The sequence below is a fragment of the Micropterus salmoides genome, unplaced genomic scaffold (genome assembly GCF_014851395.1).
Source record: "Micropterus salmoides isolate LMB-PRFRI ecotype aquatic unplaced genomic scaffold, ASM1485139v1 Ms_hic_scaffold_4, whole genome shotgun sequence".
NCBI lineage: Eukaryota > Metazoa > Chordata > Actinopteri > Centrarchiformes > Centrarchidae > Micropterus > Micropterus salmoides.
This window is the reverse complement of record NW_024043372.1, coordinates 25,780,486-25,801,627: the sequence shown is the minus strand read 5'-3', so window position 1 is coordinate 25,801,627 and position 21,142 is coordinate 25,780,486. Positions and strand designations below refer to the sequence as shown.

Below are 21,142 nucleotides of genomic sequence, written 5' to 3'. Positions count from 1 at the left end.
TCTCCTTATGACTCACACAGTGGCAGCTCATTTTCACTAAGAATACAGACGCTATTTATGTCACAATGTGAGTATGTTTCCTCATATTTTTACACTAACAATAATCCCAAACTGCGTCAGGGTCGTTCTGACTGTAGTTTAATTATTGCTGCATGCACTGTGATGTCTGTATAGTCAACTTGTATCCACTACGCTCTTGAAGGCCAGTGGGTGAAAAAATGGAGGAGAGAGGAGGAAATATTTATGCGAGTGGGTGTGGCACGGATTGCGTGAGTAACTTCTCTGCCACTTCTGTGCTCTTTGAGTGTGTCTTTGTGCGCGCGTGTGTGTGTGTGTAGTGAAGCCAGTCACACTGAGTGACTGAGTGAGCTCATCTGTTCTGGGGGACTATAAATATTGCAGATGCCATGTGCCTGCAGTAGACCTTCTCTGCAAGCTACTGTATGATGTCATCCTGGCACACCTCAAAGTAACACACACACTCACACACCTACAATGGGTGTTTAATGAAACAGTAACATCGTGAAACTTTTCTTTTCCCCACTCTACCTGTCAATCCTTCCTTCATTACATTTGTTTCCTTTATTTCTCCTGTTCACCATCTTCACTGCCTGTGTTGGATTTCTGTTTGCTTTTTGAAACATAACTCTGTCCTCTTTCTCTTGAGGTTTATTTGGACAGTATGAAGATGAGGGGATGGTAGGTGAAATCTAAAATCCATGTCACGATTACTTGCAGAATGGAAACTTTTAGTCAAATAATTGGTAAGTTGATCATTGAAAGTGCCAAAAATCCACTGATCTCACATCTCAAATGTCTGACATCAGTTTTTCTTAGTCTTCCACGATAGGAAATGTACTTTATCTGGATTTTTAAATATCAAAACAAGACATTAGAAACATCACAATGGACTCTGTGATGGCCATTTATCACAATTTTCTGGCAATTTATAGAGTAAACAATTAATTGAGAAAATAATGGACAAACAGATCAAAATAGTTGTACCCCTATTAAATTGTCACATTTACCTCTGTAATAATATTTAAAACAATTTATTTGTAAATAAACCTGTGCATAAGACTCTCTGTCCTCACATTGAACCTCTTTGTACTGTATATGTGCATATTCAGTACTTGCAGTTTTCTTGGCCATGCACTCGTCATATTGTTTGACATTATTGTGTTTCAGGTGATGGATCAAATTGCTCCTTTTTCGTGTTAAAGCTGCAGCTATTGTTGACAGTATATACATTTAGCTTAATTTGTTTTTCCATCATCTTTACCAAACGTGTTCCCATACCTCTGACATAGCTTTTTTCTGTACCAGCTATCCTCATCTGTTGAGTAGTTTCTCTATCAGTTAGACTGAGCACTCATGATTTATTACATAAACTCATGATTAAACTGTGAGGTGGAACAATATCGACTCTAGGGCTGTATCTAATCATTTTCACTGTCGATGGATCGGCTTAAGATCTGCTGATTTTCAATTAATTGTTTTGTCTATATTCACGTCAGAAAAAAAGAAACAAAATACCCATTGTTATTTTCCTGAGTCCAAGTTAACATAATTTGTCTAATCAACAGTGCAAAACTCAAAGGTATTCAGTTTACTGTCATAGAAAACTAAGAAAAGGGGCGCAGTTAATTCAGTGATGCTTCGTTGGTGTTTGGCAAGTGAGCCTTGTAAGTGGGCTAATTAAACAGAGTGTCACAATTCAAGTCAGACAAACACTCTGAGCCAAAAGACTTCTTGTTGTTGTAGCTGGGTGCCAGAATTACGGTGTTTCTGCCACTGCTCTACGTCATTATGATGTACAATCACGCACAGTAGGCCCTCATGCCAATAGGAAGTAGCCATGTAGTTGTACTACATAGAACCAAAATTAGCTTCATTGTTCTCCATTCAAATCCGCGGAGTGGCTTCATCCATTAATTGTTCAATGCCAGGAACCAGTGAACTGACTTTAGACATTTCAGTTCTACCTAACTCCACTTCCTCTGTTTAGAATGAACCTATGCACAGATGAGTGGTTGTTTGTCTTTGGGGTTAGATGTGATTTGCTGCTGTACTTTTGGGTGCATTACAGGATTGCTCTACACATTTTTATTTAACTGCACCAGCCCAAGGTGATAGGGCAAAGTAAACAGAGGATGAAACATGCAGTAAATCCGGTACAGTATCTACACTAGTTTCTTGCTGTTTGTTCTCTCCTGGTCCATCACTGCTTTCATCATCCTGTCCCAATGAACAGAGGATTCCTCCACATAGTCCTTCAGCCAGACCCACTAACACACTGAGCCACTCAGCAGCTTTGGCAACTGATCAGAAGCAGCCATCAAGGTTGAAGCGTCAAGCGCCAACAAATACGCACACACAGAAACAAATACCCTTCAAATTGAGGTACTTTAGTTATGAAATCTTTCATGTGTGGCTACTTGCACCAGGTTTTGAGATTCTAAGGCTCATGATATTTACTACATGTGAGAAAATACACATACACATGCACACCTGCGCACAAACATACGGAGTTGCTGACAGTTGGTGTCCCACAGGACAGAAGGTGTCAGGAAGTCAACATCTCACCCCTCCCTCCCTCCCTGCTTCCCCCCGTTTCCATGGAGACTGAATTTGCAGGGCTCGGAGAGGTGAGGAAGACAAAGAAAACCCTGAGTCTGCACGTGAACACACACCCACAAAGCATACAGTATATGGAATCTGACTGGTCGACAGACTGCGAGGCAGAGATGTTGAGTAAGTAAAAGGACAGAAAGAAGGACTGAAGTATATCAGTGAAGATACAGTATATATTGTGTGTAGATGCGTGTGGGTGATTGTGGGACTCGTTGGCTCCGTGCCCTCAGGGTAAGGGGGAACACTGGAAGGATGACATATATTCCGTTGGGTCAGCATTAAACAAGCTCCAACTGGATCTGCGGCGTATTCCCACAGGGGTGTAGTCTTTATGTTTGTGTGTGTAAGTGTGAACGTCTGTGTGTGTGATACTAATGATGCACCGCTGGTTTGAAATGTCATTTGTAACGGGGAGGGAAGGAGAAGTGATTTTGCAGATGACAGGAATAAAAAAATAACCTGATGACAAGTTTAGATGACCTTGCAGTAATAATAAATGCCCGCTATTTGGCATTGGAAGCGATGACACCAGCTTTAGATGCTTAGTTAATAGTTTATTTTCATGAATGAATATAATAAACTCTCGCTTGCAGAACAGTTGAGGCATTCCCCAGAGTGTGTCAGTTCAAATGCTCTAAATCAGCCAGACTGGGAGGATTTAAGCAGCTGTTTATGAGGGTTTGCGAATCAAGAGCAAGTGCAGTTGTGCTGCATTAACTGTTAATCTGTAACTGGCTGTAAAGATGGATGGCTTGTTAAAACAGCAGGAATATTAAACCTAACTGAGAGATCAGTGGAGTGTCTCCATTAAATAGATGCTTGATCACATGATATCAATATCAATATCAATATCAATATCAATATTGAGACATTTTAAAAGCAATATTCTATTACTGTTGCTGTACATACTGCTGTCTGCATTCTTTTACAATCACTTATCCTTGCACTTCAATATGTTGAGTTGTTTATGAGCAGGGAGGTCTATAACTGTAATTTGGCAACCATGGAAACAGTGTAGTGTTACAACAACAACAACAACAGACGACAATGTGTTAATCAAAAAGGAGAAATAATATAAAAAATAGACGTTGTCCACTATAAAAAGAGGACTGTGTGTTCGTGCATGGTGGGGGGCACATGCTACAATGCACCCACTGCCCTGGCAGAAAGTCCACAGCAAATCTGGACCAATTAAAGCACAGATCTGTGGGCGCCTGAGTGTGTGTGTGTGTTTGAGTTGTGTGCTCCCTCCAGCATGCCCGTCCCCCCCATTACTTGGCTCACGCAAGATAGCAGAGAGAAGAGAGAAGAGAAGAGAAGAGAAGAGAAGAGAAGAGAAGAGAAGAGAAGAGAAGAGAAGACATTGCTGACACAAGATGCTGACATGCCAGCACTGGCTGAGAGAGAGCTGAGGGAGGATTGAGAGAACGAGACATAGAGAGAGGAAACGGAGGATCAGATAGGGACATGGAAAAAAATTAACAGATCACAATGACAAAAGGATGCGACTGAAACTGGAGAGGCACAGGATGGAGAGGAATATTGGAGGATGGGAGCGGAAGTGAAGCGGGGGGGATGGGAGGAGAGTTGGCACTGTGATGCAAGCTGAGGAGCTCCGTATGACCTTTATGTAACTCAACTACAGTCACTTCCTCTCTGTCTCAGTCTATCTCTCATTCACAATTATCTTCGCTCATTCCCCTTCTCATGGTGTCTAAATTAAAACTGCTGTCCAAGGGGGCTGTTTCACTAAACTTGAGCAGAGGGGATAAGAGCCCGCCCACTTCTCCACTTGTTACCACACTGTTGTACACAATGGTTGCGATTAAAAATTTTATTTAATTTTCATGTTTCCCCTATGAAATGTCAGCTGCCACATCTGGAACGCAGGAGTGAATGGCAAGCACATAAATTCATTATTTTGCCATGGTTTTGTGTGCAGAGCTATTTGGCATTGTGAGACTGGCCCCTAATTCTATAATAATATACATTCTGATGTCATATTAATCTCAGCAACACTTTGAGGGGTTGGCCTAAAGACTACATGGAAAAGCAGATGGCACAAGTCACACTCTTCCTTTTAACATACAATGCTAGCAACATTTGTCACTAAAATTAGGTGCATTTAGGAAGGAAAAGGTATCACAGAACTGGAAATGTTTGTGGGATAATTTTAGAAATGACCTGTACAGTACTTATTATTACAGTCATTTAAAACATCCAGAAAACAAATTCCTGTTGACGGGCTGCAGGAGCATATCTAACTCTCTTCACAAAGATGAGCAGTTATGTTAGAAAATTACTGTTTTTTATTACTGAAAAGTGTATTCAAATGATAGTCCACTACAACTCCTTAGCAGAGTTTTGGTTCAAAGACATCCTTAAAATTGGCTTAAAATTGTGCTGGAAGCTAAACATTACCCTTTGCAGAAATCTGATAAAATCTTCATCAGTTTAACTTTTCACTTTCTGATTATTGATCAATTTTGGATAAATTCCGAAAACTCTACTGGGATTTTCTCCCCCAATTGCAATGATGACTGGGTGTTGTAGTGTTTAGAGTCATCTGACCATACAAAACTGACAGGAAAGAACGTCTAATTCTTCACATAAAACCCTGTGTATATTTGTTTCACAATTGATACTAGCACAATATTTTACATGCATACAATTAAGTGGTTGCCCTTTCCACTGCACCTGCATTTAATAAAGCACTAACTGAGGGCCCCATTAGGAGCTGAGATCTTTACAAAAAGCTCAGACCCATTTTTACTTGCAAGAAGATTACACCACATTCATGTTTAGAGCCTTCTATTCGGAGCTTGAGTAACACATTTTGTAAGTTAATCAACAATCCACTACGCCGATCCCATGCAATGGGAAACTGCCCCATTATTTCCCATTATTATTTCCTATTTGCATCAAAATATGCCCTGAATATCCATGAACCAAACTAAACTGTATTTCCTTATTAAATATAGATAATTATTTCAGTAGGAGTAGATCACAAAATATAATGCTACCACTAACAGTACTGAAATAATGAAGCTTATTTTGTGAAATGTCTGTGAAGGTTCTCTGTCATCCAGGTCATAGTTATCCAAGGAAGGTTAAAATCAAGCGCAACTGGATGTGGTTGAAGTTCAGTTCTCCAGAAGTGAAGATACCTCTTAGATGAGAGATGAAACATCTTCTGGTACCTTCAGCCACATCCAGTTACCCTTGATCTTATTTGTGAACGGATTAAAAATGCCTCTTCATGTGAGGGTGGCCATGCTTCCTAGCACTGTTTGTCTTACAAAGACTGCCAAGAAACTTACACTGTAATACAGTAAATAGTATTGTAAAAGCATCTGGCAGACTTAATGTGCTGTATATTAATAGGTAACAGACAGAGCTACTATTAATCTAAAGTCAAACAGAATGCTGTTGACTTGTGTGCCTAATTATAGTTATCCAGCCCATTTCCAATTAAACAGTCACAAGCATTTCTCAGTGCACTTATATTCTTTGTTTATATTCTCTACTGTTTGGGTATCTATAATAAATGCATTGCTTGAGTTTTAAACCAAATTCAAAGTGTTCAAAAACCCACTAAAAGTCATCTGATGTCACTGACACGGAGTATGTGTTTGGGTGTTTTAAGCCTAAGTGTGTGTGTGTGTGTGTGTATGTACGAGAGAGACGGATTGTGTGAGAGTTAGCATGAGTAAATGAAAGGGCTATTGGAGTGTGGAATTGAGGGCAAGAAGAGACGGTGCAGGGCATACGGCGATGGAGAGAGAGGAAAGCAGCTAAGTGTGAATGATGTTCTTCTTGCACTGGGGCAGGCCACATCACAGCCCCCATTATTGTAATGGGGCACCACAATGCTTATTGACCTTCATCATAAACAGACAGAGCTGGCCAAATAGTTGTCAGTGAGTGCATGTGTATCAGATATTCATACAATTACAACATGTGGGTGCAGTGCAGCAGGCTATTAGTGGTGTAATTAGATGTACTACATGGACTTGCAATGCAATCATAAAACAAATTTCTCCTTGGTACCATTAAAAAAACATGCAATACTAAAACGTGTGGATGCACATGTATACACACATATGTATGTATAAGCCTTATATCAACATAATAAAATGTTCTCAGGCTACTATGGAGATGTGAAGACTAACCAGACCTCGTAGTTTAATGAGCTGATCATATCAGTTCAATGCACACACACAACTGCTAAAGGACTTATACACACAAACACTTCCCCTTGATATGGTATGTTAGTAAAGCCCCTTGATAAACCAACATTTTGAGATTCATCCATATATCAAAGTAATTTTATTTGTCATATGCACTGAATAACACTGCCAGAACCCCAATTTCATATATCCCAGGAACTGTGCCCCCACCTCATGCAGTCAGAGCAAAGCTGTAAGTACAGTCAACTAGCAGAGAGATATAAAGCATTATCTGACAGAACGATAGCTAACTAATAGACCTCTCAGCACACACGCTTAAAGCCATCAGCATTGATAAGACAGAGAGCGAGGGAGCGCGAGAGATAGAGAGTCAGTGAGACTGACAAAGAGAAAAAAAGTGGAGGGGAGCGAGACTTTGAAGGGAGAGAATAAATCAGTGTGTCGGTAATGTTAATATGGATATTGGATCTGCACTGAGTCATCTCAAGTGGATTCATAGGGTGATTTTAAAACAACAGGTTCTTGTGCTTCCCGGAAAACACGAAGACACAAAAACTAATTAAACCAGAGATGATAAAAAGCGGCAGAACAACTCCACCACAACCTCAACGAATCGGGGATAGAGCTTGTATAAGTGTCTGCGTGTGTTTGAGTGTCTGCACCAGCCCACGTGTCTGTGAATGGAGCTGGAAGTAAATGACTAACAGACTGCAGCTGAGAACTGAGGCATGTTGTAGGAGGTACTGAATAAACGGGTCTTGATTTAATACAGAGACAAGACGATCTCAAAGCTTTCTGTGGATGTACTTGCACCAAAAATATCTACATTGGTCTCTCCAGTATGTACTTAGTGAACTAATGCTGTTTAAATCAGCCTCAGATACGGTATATTCAGTAGTGTAAAGTTGGTGTAAGTCATCATGTAGTTATCAAAGACTATCCCCAAAACACAATGCATTTTGGTATCTGGCCAGCCATGATAGCGCACTGAGCAGGCTGACATCTCATCAGCACATACATCTTTCTCTGTGACACACATACAAGTCTGAGTGTTCTGTGTGTGTTTATAGATGTGTGCAAGTGTGGCTATGAGTGTGTGTGCCGTATCGGCCGGGAAGTGCTGACTGGGTGCGGGCAATTCATCACTTCAACCATTTTGGTATGCAAGAAATCAACACCTCAACACCTCAAGCACTCGTTTACTGGGAGTAACTGATTGAGTACTATACGAGGGAATGATCATATGCTCTGTTTTACAGCCTGGGTCCGTATTTTTTAAAGCGAAGGTGATTCGACAGAAGAAGACAAGAATGACAATCCAGTCATCCAGTTGACCCCAAATTATTACCTAAACTCCATTGCACTGCAGAACTACTTCCTGGTTCCCAGTACTGGGTATGTTGATCCCTGTTCTCTCTTCCAAATAAGTGGTTTAGATAAGTGGGTTAAAGCTGCACTCATCAATATTTTTTTACATTAACAAAGGATTTAATGACTATGTGTAATATGAATGGTGCTCATAGTGACAGACCCACAGATAACTATCATGTCAATTTGCAGTTCTCTGAGGATGCAGAGCATTTTTTTAGCTTGATATTTTTGTTTTACAGGCCGCAACTTTACGATTTTGGCTTTATCTTACCCCTCTTTTAATCTTGTTTTCACCCACAGCAGAAAGTTGTTTTCAGTAAAGAGCTCTGATAAACTCACCGTACACTACGTGTCTAGCACCAAACAGAAGAAAAAGTTAGCGACCAGCTGGTGAGCATAGTGGAGCATTTGAAGAGCCACATATTTTCTTCATGAGTTAGTGGAGAGCATAGCTAAAAGGAGAGTGAATTTTTGACTTATATTTGTTGGATGGACAGAAATATTACTCCAAATGAATACTAGTGTTGCCCTGAATCTGCTAGGTTTGTAAATAAGCAACTGTTAGCTACATCATCTTTGAAAACTTGCCAATTGACCAAAAAATCCCTTAATACAGGTTAAAATAGACTTATCATGTTGCTATGCCCCATGAATTGAGTTATAAAGCTGTCACATGGTGTCCCTGTGTCTACGACTTAGCTGTAAGGAAAACATATTTTTTTAACAAATGGAAATGATAGCCAAAGACTCCAAATAATGAAGCTATTTATAAACAAAATGGATTTATTCTTTACAAATCAACTCTAACTTTATGGCTTTATTTTGTTTCATTATATTGTTAGTAGTAATAGTATTAGTGAGATTCATCTGAATTAAAAACATATAGAAAAATATATGCTTCACGGGAGCCATTAGCTTTCTACAGCAATATTTGTCCAACCACTGTGTCCTTCTCCCAAATCCTGCATTTCACTTGCACCGCCATGCTCTCTCAAATATCTGTGCATGAGTGTGTGTGTGTGTGTGTGTGTGTGCGGGTGTTATTGACAGTCAGCAGCGGGGGGTGTGTGCTATGTTGTGAGACACTGACAAGCTGTATTTCATGGAACAGATGAAGCATTTTGAAGTTCTTTAAATCCCTTTAAGGGTCCAGCCGGGGACGTAGCTTGCTTCATGCTGCCGCCTCTGTTGATGCTGTTTAAGTCTCTTGCTGGGAAAAACTGGGGTCTAGAAGATGCCCCCCACTACTGTGTGTGTGCGTGTGTGTGTGTTTGCATTTGTGTGTCAGTATGTATTTTTGGGAGAGGGGCTGTGTGCATTGTTTTGTTTTTCTTCTGTGGCTTTGCACATGTGGGTGATTACAATTTTGTGCACCCTCAAAGTTCATAACCTTGAGTATTGATACCCTCCCACACTTTTCTGAAACACACACATTAAATCCACCCCCCCCCAACCACACACCCCAACACCAATCCAACATCCACACCCCCTCCCGCCCACCAAAGCCTTATCTTCTATTTAGAGGAAGTTGCAGAAGGGAAAGCGAACTGACAGAGTTCCAATAGTGTAGTTGTTAGACATGGCAGGCTTACCTGCTGGCTGGAAAACTTCATCTCACGTTGCCCTCCTCCTCCTCCTCCTCCTTCTCATTTTGTCCTTCTCTGCCTCCCTCCGTTATTACTCTTGCCTTCCCCTCTGGTGGTCTTGCAACTCCAATCACTCTGCTCTTATTACCAGGCAGAGGGAGCTCACACACACATACACATACACAGTGACTGTTACTTCTCCCCATTACCAGAGCATGGCCCTCGCTGCTGGGGACTGTCAGGTACGCTTGATTCTGCGTTTTTCCCCTTAAATAATTCCTCTCTTTGCTAAATCTTACTCTATCTATCTGTCTCTCTTTCCCACTCTTCTTCTTCCTTCGCTCACTCTTCTTCTCTCTCCCAGGCAGCCAGGGGGACAAATTGGCGCCCGACTGAGCTAAATGTGCGTGGTGCTGAGAGCCAGATGGTACTGGCAGAGGGATGGAGGGAGCGAAGGAAGGATGCTCGTGAGAGATGGAGTGCCAAAGCAGTGGTGTGGCAAGGCAGTGTGGGGGAGGTAGCTTTGCACACTAATAATCTATTAGTGCTCAGGGGCACGGAAGCTGTGCACAAGCCCTTGCCAGGGGCCAGTCTGACCCGCTCAGAGCTTTTGTGTGTGCTTGAATCATGGCTGGACAACATACTCATGAAGAGGAGGGAGGATTTTGGAGTGAACTGCTGAGAGGTGGAGGAAAAGAGACTGGCAGATGATATAAAGCTGTCATGATGCAACAGGAGGGGAAGAGGGTATAAGAACAGAGAGAGAGAGGTGTGATGTCAGTCAGCTGCTGGGAGGTAGATATGTTGTTAATTAGACTGACTTCTCACATCTTCTGCGGTCATTTGAGTTTGTCTCTTTCTTGCTTGCAAAATTATGGATCTGACTGCAGTTTATGAGGCATGAGATCAATGGTTCATTTATTACAACTACAAGTTCAGGCCTTCATTTCACTGAGTCATAATACACTGTACTAGCCAAATAAATTCCTAAAAACAGATAAGGTGGTAAAATTACAAAAAGAGCATATAGGTTTTAAACAAACCCCCAGGCTAGCAAGACTGAGAGAGAAAAGATAGGCGAAGGGTGAAAAAATTACCCAACCTGTCCGTTGTAAACATCCATCACAGTTTACATACCAACGTCATAGTTCAACTTTGTGGTATGCCTTCACAGTTTTCCTGTCAAATGGGATAATTACCGACATTTCAGTTACGCTAGCTTGCCGTTTTATCTACAAATAAAGTGGTTTAGATAATCTGGATAAACTTTCGCCTTGTTTACAACTTGTCCTGGTTGTCCGAAGGCTCATGTTTCTTTCTTTCTTTTTAGCAATGTTGCCGCATTTCCACATCTCAGCAATTAACTTGAAATGTTGGTCAAAGCTATAAAATAAGACCAGACAAAATGATAATTAGTAAAACGCTAGAAATTTCCTTTAAAATCACTTGGTGTGGTTAAGGCTAGGGTAAGAATGTGGATGGCATCCCTCTCAATTGAGTCCATAAGAACATCGCCCTCTTTCTTTTTTTCACTCTCACCCTCTCTTTTCTTTCAGGGTTTCTTGGTGACATTCAGCTGCTCACTTCATGCTCCACTTTCCTCCACATCAACCCAAATTCCAGTATTTAGTTCTTACATAACACGCAGCACAAGATTTGGACTTCAGTAGCAGACCAATGAGATGTAGGCATTTTTCAAATGACTTCACCCACCCTCCTCAATATTTTCCTATCATGGTGCACAAAGCAGCCTCAGCCATCCATGCATAAGCAACACTAGCCGTGGGCATGCTCGCTTGCACACATACAAACACACCAACTCAGGACGACATGTATACAGCGCATGCTGACATTTAAGAAAACACAGGCAGTGAGTGTGTGTTATTGTTTGTTTGTGGATGGGTGCAGCAAATTGCTGAATGTGTGTGTGTGTGATGATAAGCTCAGACCACCTCCAAACACAGTGCACGGGGACCTTAGAGCTCCTCTTCCTCCCTCTGCAGTGCAAGGTATATTAGCTTTGACACACACTCCCTCTCTCACTGTACCTGTAAGCCAAACACACCTCTAGTACAGTAACTAAGATGGCTGAGTACAAAGCCAGCAAGGCTCACTTCTGCTGGCCTTGGTTCAAGTAGTGTGAAACACCCTGTTCTCTTTTAGCCGACCCCTCCATAACCTATAATAGGAATGTGGGGGCGTAAATCAGATTTATTATTATTATATTTATATTATTTTTTATTTATTCATTGCAATACTGGGGTTTCTTTGTCCTTTATTAGGCCTGTAGTGATACATTTAAACCCTGGGTTCACATCTTTTTAGGCTTCTTTATGAAGTAAATTAACTGCATACTTTATAGTAGGTAATATTAAAATTAAGGTATGTGTAGGGCTGGGTGTCATTTGAAATTCCTCGATACTAGTGTCAAAACAAAGAACCCAAGTACTTTAACACCAAGCTGAAAGGCAGTGTTTCACTGCACTGACGCAACCATCAATGATGCTGGGTGTGGTCAGAAGTGTACAAATTTCAATCTGTGACAGTTTCAATACTACTGGCTAGTATCTGGAATACAGTACTGTGTGATGCCTAGCTCCAGTTACAATGCAGGTTCCCTCAACTTTTTCCTTATCAATACCTCACCACATTACAGTGGGACTACTCCTTTCTTATTGTACAACATTACAGCAAATTATCTTCTTATTATACCAAATCTTCATTTAGACTAAATGAGGAAATAACCTATGCCTGACTGTTGTATAGTCATACAGACACAAGGTGCTTTGCAGAGCTTTGAACAGTGAACAATTTGTGTCACCTTCCCTCCCATACTACACTGCGCTGTGCTGTGGGCTAAGGTCAGCTGCAGGAGTAGGAGGGGACGAGAACTGTCTGAAGGACCAGATAATGGGCTACTGGGTTATTGATGAGTTAGATAAACAGAGAGGGAGAAAGAGAGAGAGAGAGAGAGAGAGAGAGAGAGAGAGAGAGAGAGAGAGAGAGAGAGAAGGAAAGAGGGATATATAGACAGAGAAAAAGCAGTCAGGAATAAGAAAAAAGAATGAAGAACAAAAAACAGGTAGCAAACTAGTGTCTAGGTCTGACCCCGAATAGTCAGAGAATCGATGGGCGGAGCCTGTTTCTGTCTCACAGTCGAAACCTTTGCAGAGGTGTTATGAAATGAGGATCATACCATTTTGGCGATATAGGGGTGCTCAAATAGAGGTTTTTAAATAGAACTACCAGTTTTCTCCCAATAAGTTAATATACAGCCTATTACAACATACATTTCAACATATAATGCTGTAAATAAACATGCAAAAAGAAAAACGCTTTTAATAAAAGTTTTTAAAGTGCGTGAATAAATCCAAAATTGTAACACTAACCCTTAAGGTAGGAGGGTCAGTGCGCGTGTGTGGGTGTAATGTGAATGTGTGTAGCGGCAGAAAAAAACTTGAAGACTGAAGAGACAGAGCCTCAGCTTCCCCGGTATTGTGTCAAGTTGTTTGCACCTAGCAGGACCTTCTGATCATTTATCACCATGGATGAACCACACAAAGAATATTATATCTTTTTTAAACAGTACTTGAAATAGAACCGCGAGGAACTGCGACGTGCGTGCAGTTGTCGGCCGCATGGCATGCATGCAAAACTCTGCAAAAGACCGGTGAATAGCAGGCGAGCAGAGAGAAAAGGGTCAACAACAAGCCTCAGTTTAGCTGGAAATGTACAGAGTAAGTTACACTGACTAATGAATAGAGACTGGAGCTCCGCAGCTTCTCAAGATTCGAGCGGAGCTACCCCCGCAGTCGCCGCCACACAACACAAAGGATTTCGACTATCAGTCGACTATAGGCAAGACTTGACAATTCCGATTCGACTATGTAAATCCTTAGTCGGGGACAGCCCTACAAGTGTCACATCTAGATTTTCAGATACACCAACACTGACACCTGAGACAGGAAGACAGATGGCGAAAGAGAGAGACTCATGGCACATGTCATACGTGCTTCGACATAGAGGCACAGTGAATGTATGTGCACAAGCTATGTGTGTTTGAATTTATGTTCATGTGTCTGTACAAGGGTAAGCAACAATCACTGCTACGAGAAGTCAAAGGACAGATCAGTGGTACTGTATGTGTGAGGTCGAGTAAACAACACAAATGGTTCTGTGTGTGTGTGTGTGTGTGTGTGTGTGTGTGTGTTTATATGTGTCTGTCTGTGTGTTTCAGTGTGGACAGAGGGGGTCAGAATTTAGAACAAGAGGCAGTTGTTGTTTTGGAAGGGCAGCGAGGTGTGTACAGTGTGTGTGTCTTTTTCTCTGTGTATTTGTACGCTGGCAAAAATAGCCAGTCTTGTGTCAGACTGGAACAGGTGTCCAAACATCACAACACACACCACCAAACACACCATGAAACTCACATCCCGCCATGGAGGCGCATACCTCTTTGAAAAATGGAGGATTAGAGGCTATTGATATTGTGTTATCTCACAGAGAAAATTAAATAACAAATATTTGGTGATTTCCAGTAGAGGTCTCTGACAGGAACACTGAAAGCTGTTAGTGTACTTCTCTGCTTTGCATTTGCCAATCACCCTGTCAGCAGTCCATTAAGCCAATGGAGAAAAGTATACAAAAACACAAACATTATTTAAGCTTTACATCAAAGTAGCATTTGTCAAAGTATCTTGATTTTAGTCCCTTAGTCCCTTTTTTCCCTTATGCAACTAAACACTGACATCCTTCCTGCGTGGCATACGCCTACTTCTTTGAACCCCACACCCTCAGTTTGTAATAATTTGAAGTCTCAAGCCCAAGCTGAAATAACCTTGATGACATCACTTGGGTTATTTTTTCAGACTCCCTTCAGAGCTACAAAAGACATTATGGAGTAAAACTAGAGTTCCCTTAAGGAATAATTCGACATTTTATGAAACAGGATTAATCACTTTTCCAAGAAACACATAAGAAGATTGAAACCAATCTCATGTCTGTATGGAGCTAGTGCCGGGACGTGGTTAGCCTAGCTTAGCTTAACAACTGGAAGCAGGTGGAGACAGACAGCTAGTCAGGCTCTGGCCACAGTTAAAAAATAAACCTACCAGCTTAAACTCGGTAATTAACACGTGTGTCTCGTTTATTTAGTCTGTACCCCAACAGACATGTAAAAATGACAATTGTTGGTTTTAAGGTAAGTTCTGTGCTCCAAGTTACCCGCGAGACTATACCTTTCTTTCATCAAAAATAGTTGGTAATAACATAAATAGTAATCAGTAGCTTCATATGACTCCCCATAAAACTACAAATTTTTGTTTTTTACATTTCTGTTTGTGTACAGATTAAACACAAAGCACACAGAACCAAGCTAGCTGTTTCCCATCTGCCTCCAGTCTTAAACTAAGCTAATTGCATCTTGGATCCAACTCTGTACTTAACTGGCAGACTTGATAGTGGTATCAATCTTGTCATCTAATTTAAATAATCTTATTTTCCAAAATGTCAAACCTTTTCTTTAATTTTGACTGCATTTTTAAAAATCTGTCTCTTGCGAAGTACAATAATATATTGCTGGTGTGACCTTTACTTGTGTTACTTTTCCAAGCCATCGTTCAACACTTATAATACTTAATAATAAAATATATAGATAACATAAAAATATATTACACAGAAATATAGTGATGGAAGAGGAGGGGTGACCTGCTTTGTTTGACACACAGCGTTCACCCACTGTCTGCTCTCTCTCTCTGTATTACACACATGTACAGTTGATTGCTAACAACACATTCTACTTGACAGCGTCAGAACAGTTTCTCTCACACAGAAAAGGAATAGGCATTACGTGTGCACGCGTGCGTGTGTATATAAGCATCTTTGTATGCGTGCAAGCATGCGTGCGTGGGTCTCTTTGTGTGTTTAAAACCTAATTTGTCTATGGGCAAACCCATCTCTGAGGGCTGTATTAGAAGCATTTTGCACTGTAATGGGCTGACATGTTAATCTGAAACTCTATTCTCTGTAGCTAATGAACATATCCATCCTAGTCTCTGTATGTGTGTCGGTGAGTGTGTGTGGCAACACTGTCCCATTTTTATGATGCTGTTGAGGCAAACATAAATTTGAGCACTGATGCCAAGGTGATGTGGGCTTATGTATTTTTAACAATGACGACATTGAAGAGCACTGAATTTTAAATCTCTCCCATAGTTGTGAACATGTTTGTGTGTATATGTGGAGGAGAGACATAGATCTGACAGTTCTGGGTCAGACCAGTCCCATGGAGTCAGGAAACCTACAGAGGACACAATTACGGACACACACACACACACACAGACACACACACACACACACACACACAGACACACACACACACACACACACACACAGACACACACACACACACAGACACACACACACACACACACACACACACACACACACACACACACACACACACACACACACGCAAGCACACAAACACCTTGTAGGTGAAGATGACAAATGTTTGTTAGGCGGAAATAGAAGAGCATTTGGATTTGGGCAAAAAAAACACTCAGTCTCAGCACATCAGTCTACAACTTAGGAGCAGAGAGAACTGAACTCACGCAGAGAGAAAAATACATCTCAAATAGCCTACAACACACATGTAGACACTGCTGACTGGAGGACACATGGAAGGCGGCAAGAGCAAGCAGGGAGCTGTGATATTGTATTGTTGTCGAGGGCATAAACACACAAACTATGGTCATGCTGAGCCCAGCTGCGAATCAGCCTAATTACCACTGACACATATAGGATGGTGGGGTCAGCAGCATTGCCAACTGCTACAACATGGCTCTAATGTATTCATCACACCCAAACTTGATATATCAGATACAGTATGTTATTTTTTCCACACTTCCCCCTCATCATTGCAAGATGCACATTGCAATTTCCACTGACGCATCAGGGCCAGACTATCGCCGTTCTTCACTTGGGCAGAGAAAAACTGATTTGAAATCAAGTCCAACAGAGATTTTCCTCATTTCTCAGTATTGCTTCACTACTGTGCTGTCCGTTGCATCATCTCTCTGCTCTGTGGCTGGTGTGGAAATGACCACTACTGTGTTTTGCATTGCGTGTGCATGAGTGTGTGGAGCTGTTTTTTTTGAAAGAGAGAAGGAGACAGCTTATGCATGTGCGCGTCAGTCATAATGTCTGCATAATGTCCCGGAGGTCTATGACTATATAACTAATACTTGTATTATTGCTAGAATAAAACATTACGCAGAACCAAGCAGGATTAGAAAACAAGCATGACAGCCTCTTCCCACTCTTTCCTCTCTCTCTGACACACACACACACACACACACACACACACACACACACACACACACACACAGACACGTATGCATGTGTGGAAGCAAGCAGCCCAGGGCCATGTACACTAGCAAGCGGCCATGTTTCTTTCACAAAAGGCTGCAGTGAGGCTGTCATCGTCAGCATGGTTTGCTCTCACACACACTCAGTGACACACCACACCGCACTGTGACATCATGCCACGCATTTAGACCAGAGGGTCAGAGGGTAACACGGCTTTATGTGCTGAGGCTTTGTTGTCGTCATGCTCGGTGACTGCAGCAGCCCTTATTCAGCTATCTTTCCCTCAAATACACACAGTAACACTTAGGCTACAAACATCCAAGATAGCCCACTTTACCATCAGCTCCTTTCACATTACCCCAGACAGGCAGGTCTCCGCAAACAGAGGTGAGGCTGTTTCAATCTAGATAATGATAGTGGGTCTTATCCTCGCGTCTGACCAGCAGGGCTCTCAACATCTGGCCTGGACCTCTACAGTCAGTCAACATTCTTCTACAATCCACCTTTCAACCTACAAACTCCATCACCTTCCTACCTTCTATACCTACTAGACATTTAGAGCCTCCTTTTTGCCACACTGCCACTAAAGAGCTTTTGAAGTGGTATGTGCCTATGTATCCCCATCATTGTCACAGTTATTCTCATGGTGATATCCCGGGACATGTAGGAGTGTTAGAGGGATTCCCCAGCAGAGGTGTATACATAAATCCAAGCTAAAGAAATACTGACCCGGCCTCCTCCAAATTAAACAATCATATTCAACTTTTAGAGGTCTAGCTCTAGCAGTGGGACAGCATAATTTGTGGCCATGTTTCAACCCAGCTGCACCGTTATTCAGAAATAAACCAAGTAATAATGTTATTTAGTTTGCTCTAAAATCATCTAAAATCAGTGACCGTCAGTACCATTATGGCCGCATTAAACTGCGAGTTGGCCCTGGGGCAAAATAAGGTGCTCAGCCCAACCCCTATTAGCCCCACTGTTTCTCCTGCAATGTGACAGCTGTCCAATTTAACACCATCTTGTAGCTTGCCAGTGCTTCAAATGGGTCAGTACTGGCACTTCTATATTTTACACTTTGTGTACCGGGGCGTTTTCTTGTGCACCTGCACTTCTCACAATCTGCAGATCAGTAGCAGAGCCGGCCGGGCCTAGAAAATTGCACAGAGCCCTGCATATTACGCAAAGGCCCCGCCCTGCTCTTCTTGTCAAAGCAAAGCAGGTGTCAATGTTTTCAACTTCAAAGAGGATGAAGCAGAACTATCCTTTCAGTTACAAAAGGAGAAGAAAAAGCCCACCATGGGCCAGTCCCAATCTACACCCTAAAGCCTAAACCCTGAACCCTCAGAGACTTAGCTGAAGTCATCTGGTATACATACATATATATATATATAAGCCTGGAATACATTCAAATCAAACACTTGGTTCCTCCTCCATATGTGTGTGTATATATATATCACTTAACTGATTCATGTTACCTTGACAACGCCAAAACAATTATGGGTCTGGGACTTCTTAGTTGACATGTTTTACTTACTTCACGGCCGAGGAGGAACCAAGTGTTTGATTTAAATGTATTCCAGGCTTTTGCTGAGGAAATTGATTATTTGAAAATCACCCCTGGACAAGAAGTAATTTTCAAATGATAAATGTTCTTGTTTTGTTATCAAAACAGCATTGTGCACTTACATGTAAACGTGTAAACGTAGTTGCTCCTTCCATGTTACCTTTTTTTTTAACTTAAGGTTAAACGTCACATTACTATGAACTGTGGGCAAAGTCTGCAGAGATGCGGTTTTACAGAAAGTGTGCAATTAGGGCTCAATTATGTCTGCAAGAGAGCCCTCGTGCACTTGACAATTTAACAGTGGGACAGCCCTAAGCCCCACGGACTCACCGGGATCACGCCTCAAAGTCCATGAGTGTGGAGATTGGAATTTAGCCCATGAAAGTGAATTGGGGAAACAGCAAACAGGTATCTCCTCTCCATGTTTGATGTCAGCAATTGACAGTAAGTTTAAGCTGATGTGCTAGCTTGCAGTGCGTCTGTTTTGACAAGACAACAATAAGATAGTTTCTCAGTCAAGGTTTACAACTCTGGACTAATGCAAGATGGAAAGCAATGGACAGACAATTTAAAATGTTGCTTAGCTGGGCGTAAGCCTACTGAGCAATATACATGCACATTTTTCAGTAAATAATAACCATCAAGTATTCAGCCAAGCCTAAATAGTAGTATTGTATATTTGAAAATGTAAAAGTATAAGTAAATCTTGAATGGGCCTGATGTAGCTGATAAAATTAATAACAGTAGGCTATAGAAGGTGCTGAATCATCAAGCACAGACTTGGTTAACATTGACCTTAATATTGTTTGTTTATACCTCATTCTGTAGCCTATAGGTCTATTTTTTCTTAGACCAACAGAACTGTTTTAAAGGAGGACTGCAGTGGGGACACTGTGTGAGGTTCAAGTCTAAGTGAATGAAATAGTAATTAAAATGGTTAAATAAATGTAGCCTATGTTGTGAACATCAGTAATGCCATCTAGTATTTTTTATTCACTGTAGAATGTAATAGCCAAGGCCAGCGTGTGAATAACGGGAGTACTGTCACTTTTCTTTCCCCCCACTTCAAGCACTTTACCGTACAACAAATCATGCACATAAAGGTTGCTGCTCCGTTGGACAAACCCTCATCCATCTCAGCCGACACCACAGCCCGACCCTCCCCCTCCAGAGGCCGACTGCTCCTCACCTGAGGCAGCGCGGCGTTGATCTGCCGCTGGAGTACGTCCCTCTCGTGCAGCGCCCCCTGCAGTTTAGTCTGAGACTGAATGAGGGTCTCCTGAGTCTCCCTGAGGGACTCCAGCAGTTTGTCCCTCTCGTCCAGCATGTTGACCATCAGCTGCTCGAAGTTGGCCTCCTGGTCTGAGCCGTTCGGGACGCCACCGGTGCCTCTGGGAGGACCACCCGTGTCTCCCTCGCTGATGGTCGGCATCACCTCGCACATCATCTTCCCTGCTCTGTGGTCTGGGCAACGCTATAGGACAGTGTCGCTGTCGGGATTAAGAAGGTGGATATGTGGGTTACAAGCCTGATAAACAGACTTATAATAACTGATGAGAGGGCCTATTAACGCCCCGCAGCAGCGCACAGCCTAGTATGCAATCGTAGACCCGCGCCTTCTTCCCATTGCATTATATTTCCCGTGCATCAGACGTGCATCCTTAAGCTTTATCTCGCCTTACCTAATCAGAGAGATTGAATTGATGAGATGACGGTTGACCTTTCGTCCATATTAACCGGCGTTTTTTCACCCCGTGAGCAGATCCGCCTTGCCCGGCGCGCCATGCACTCACATGTAGAAATCCCGGCGTGATATGATTGACAGCTCAGAGATAGACTGATGCGTTTGGAGGGGTGGTGTCCGCGAGCACGACGGAGATCATAGTACATTGGCAGGAAAAAAAATATATATATATAAAACAAAACAGGAAAATATCGTTTGATCTGCGTCCTTAGTCTTGGGGACAGTGAGAGCGAGTCTTATCTGCATCCGCCTTCTCCGCTTCCATCTCTCCACACCGCCACCGAACCGACGCTCACTCCTCCTCCCACACACACAGTCCCTCAGTCACACACACACACACACACACACACACACACACGCACACACTCAGGGGAATCTGCAGTTGTCACTAACAGGCTACAGCCCTGGAAATAAGGGACCAACTCCCAGCGTTCAGCCTATAGCTAAAGCGTTTTGCATCACATGTGCGTGCAAAACAGAGGACTGGAATCAGCCGGACGGTCGTTAGTGTCAAAGCATGATCTCTAAACTCTACACTAGTATCATGTTTCTACAGTTAGCCCAGCCGTGCCCCTTGATTGGTAAAGTGTAGCCTAATTAACTTTTCACATCAGCACCAAGCACGTTCACGACCTGACGACTCCCGAGACATGGTGCGCGTTCCAGCGGCATCAGCTTAGCCAAG

General features: G+C 42.1%; 1 protein-coding gene across 10 annotated transcripts in view; it reads right to left on the bottom strand.

Moving 5' to 3' along the window:
• The window catches only part of ppfia4 (PTPRF interacting protein alpha 4), a 57,021-nt gene extending 36,271 nt beyond the window's left edge, over positions 1–20,750 (bottom strand). For 6 of the 10 annotated variants that reach the window (XR_005441516.1, XM_038697392.1, XM_038697395.1 and 3 more), the window contains exons 1-2: positions 20,396–20,749; positions 19,903–20,203 (exon numbers count right to left, since the gene is read on the bottom strand). Coding sequence is in view for 9 of the 10 variants with exons in the window: in XM_038697392.1 (XP_038553320.1) it covers positions 19,903–20,160 (258 nt within the window). In the remaining variant the exon portion in view is untranslated. Of the gene's footprint in view, positions 1–19,902; positions 20,204–20,395 lie in introns of all 10 variants that reach the window. The other 4 variants (XM_038697393.1, XM_038697397.1, XM_038697399.1 and 1 more) reach the window with 1 other exon arrangement.
• Positions 20,751–21,142: the final 392 nt, after the last annotated feature.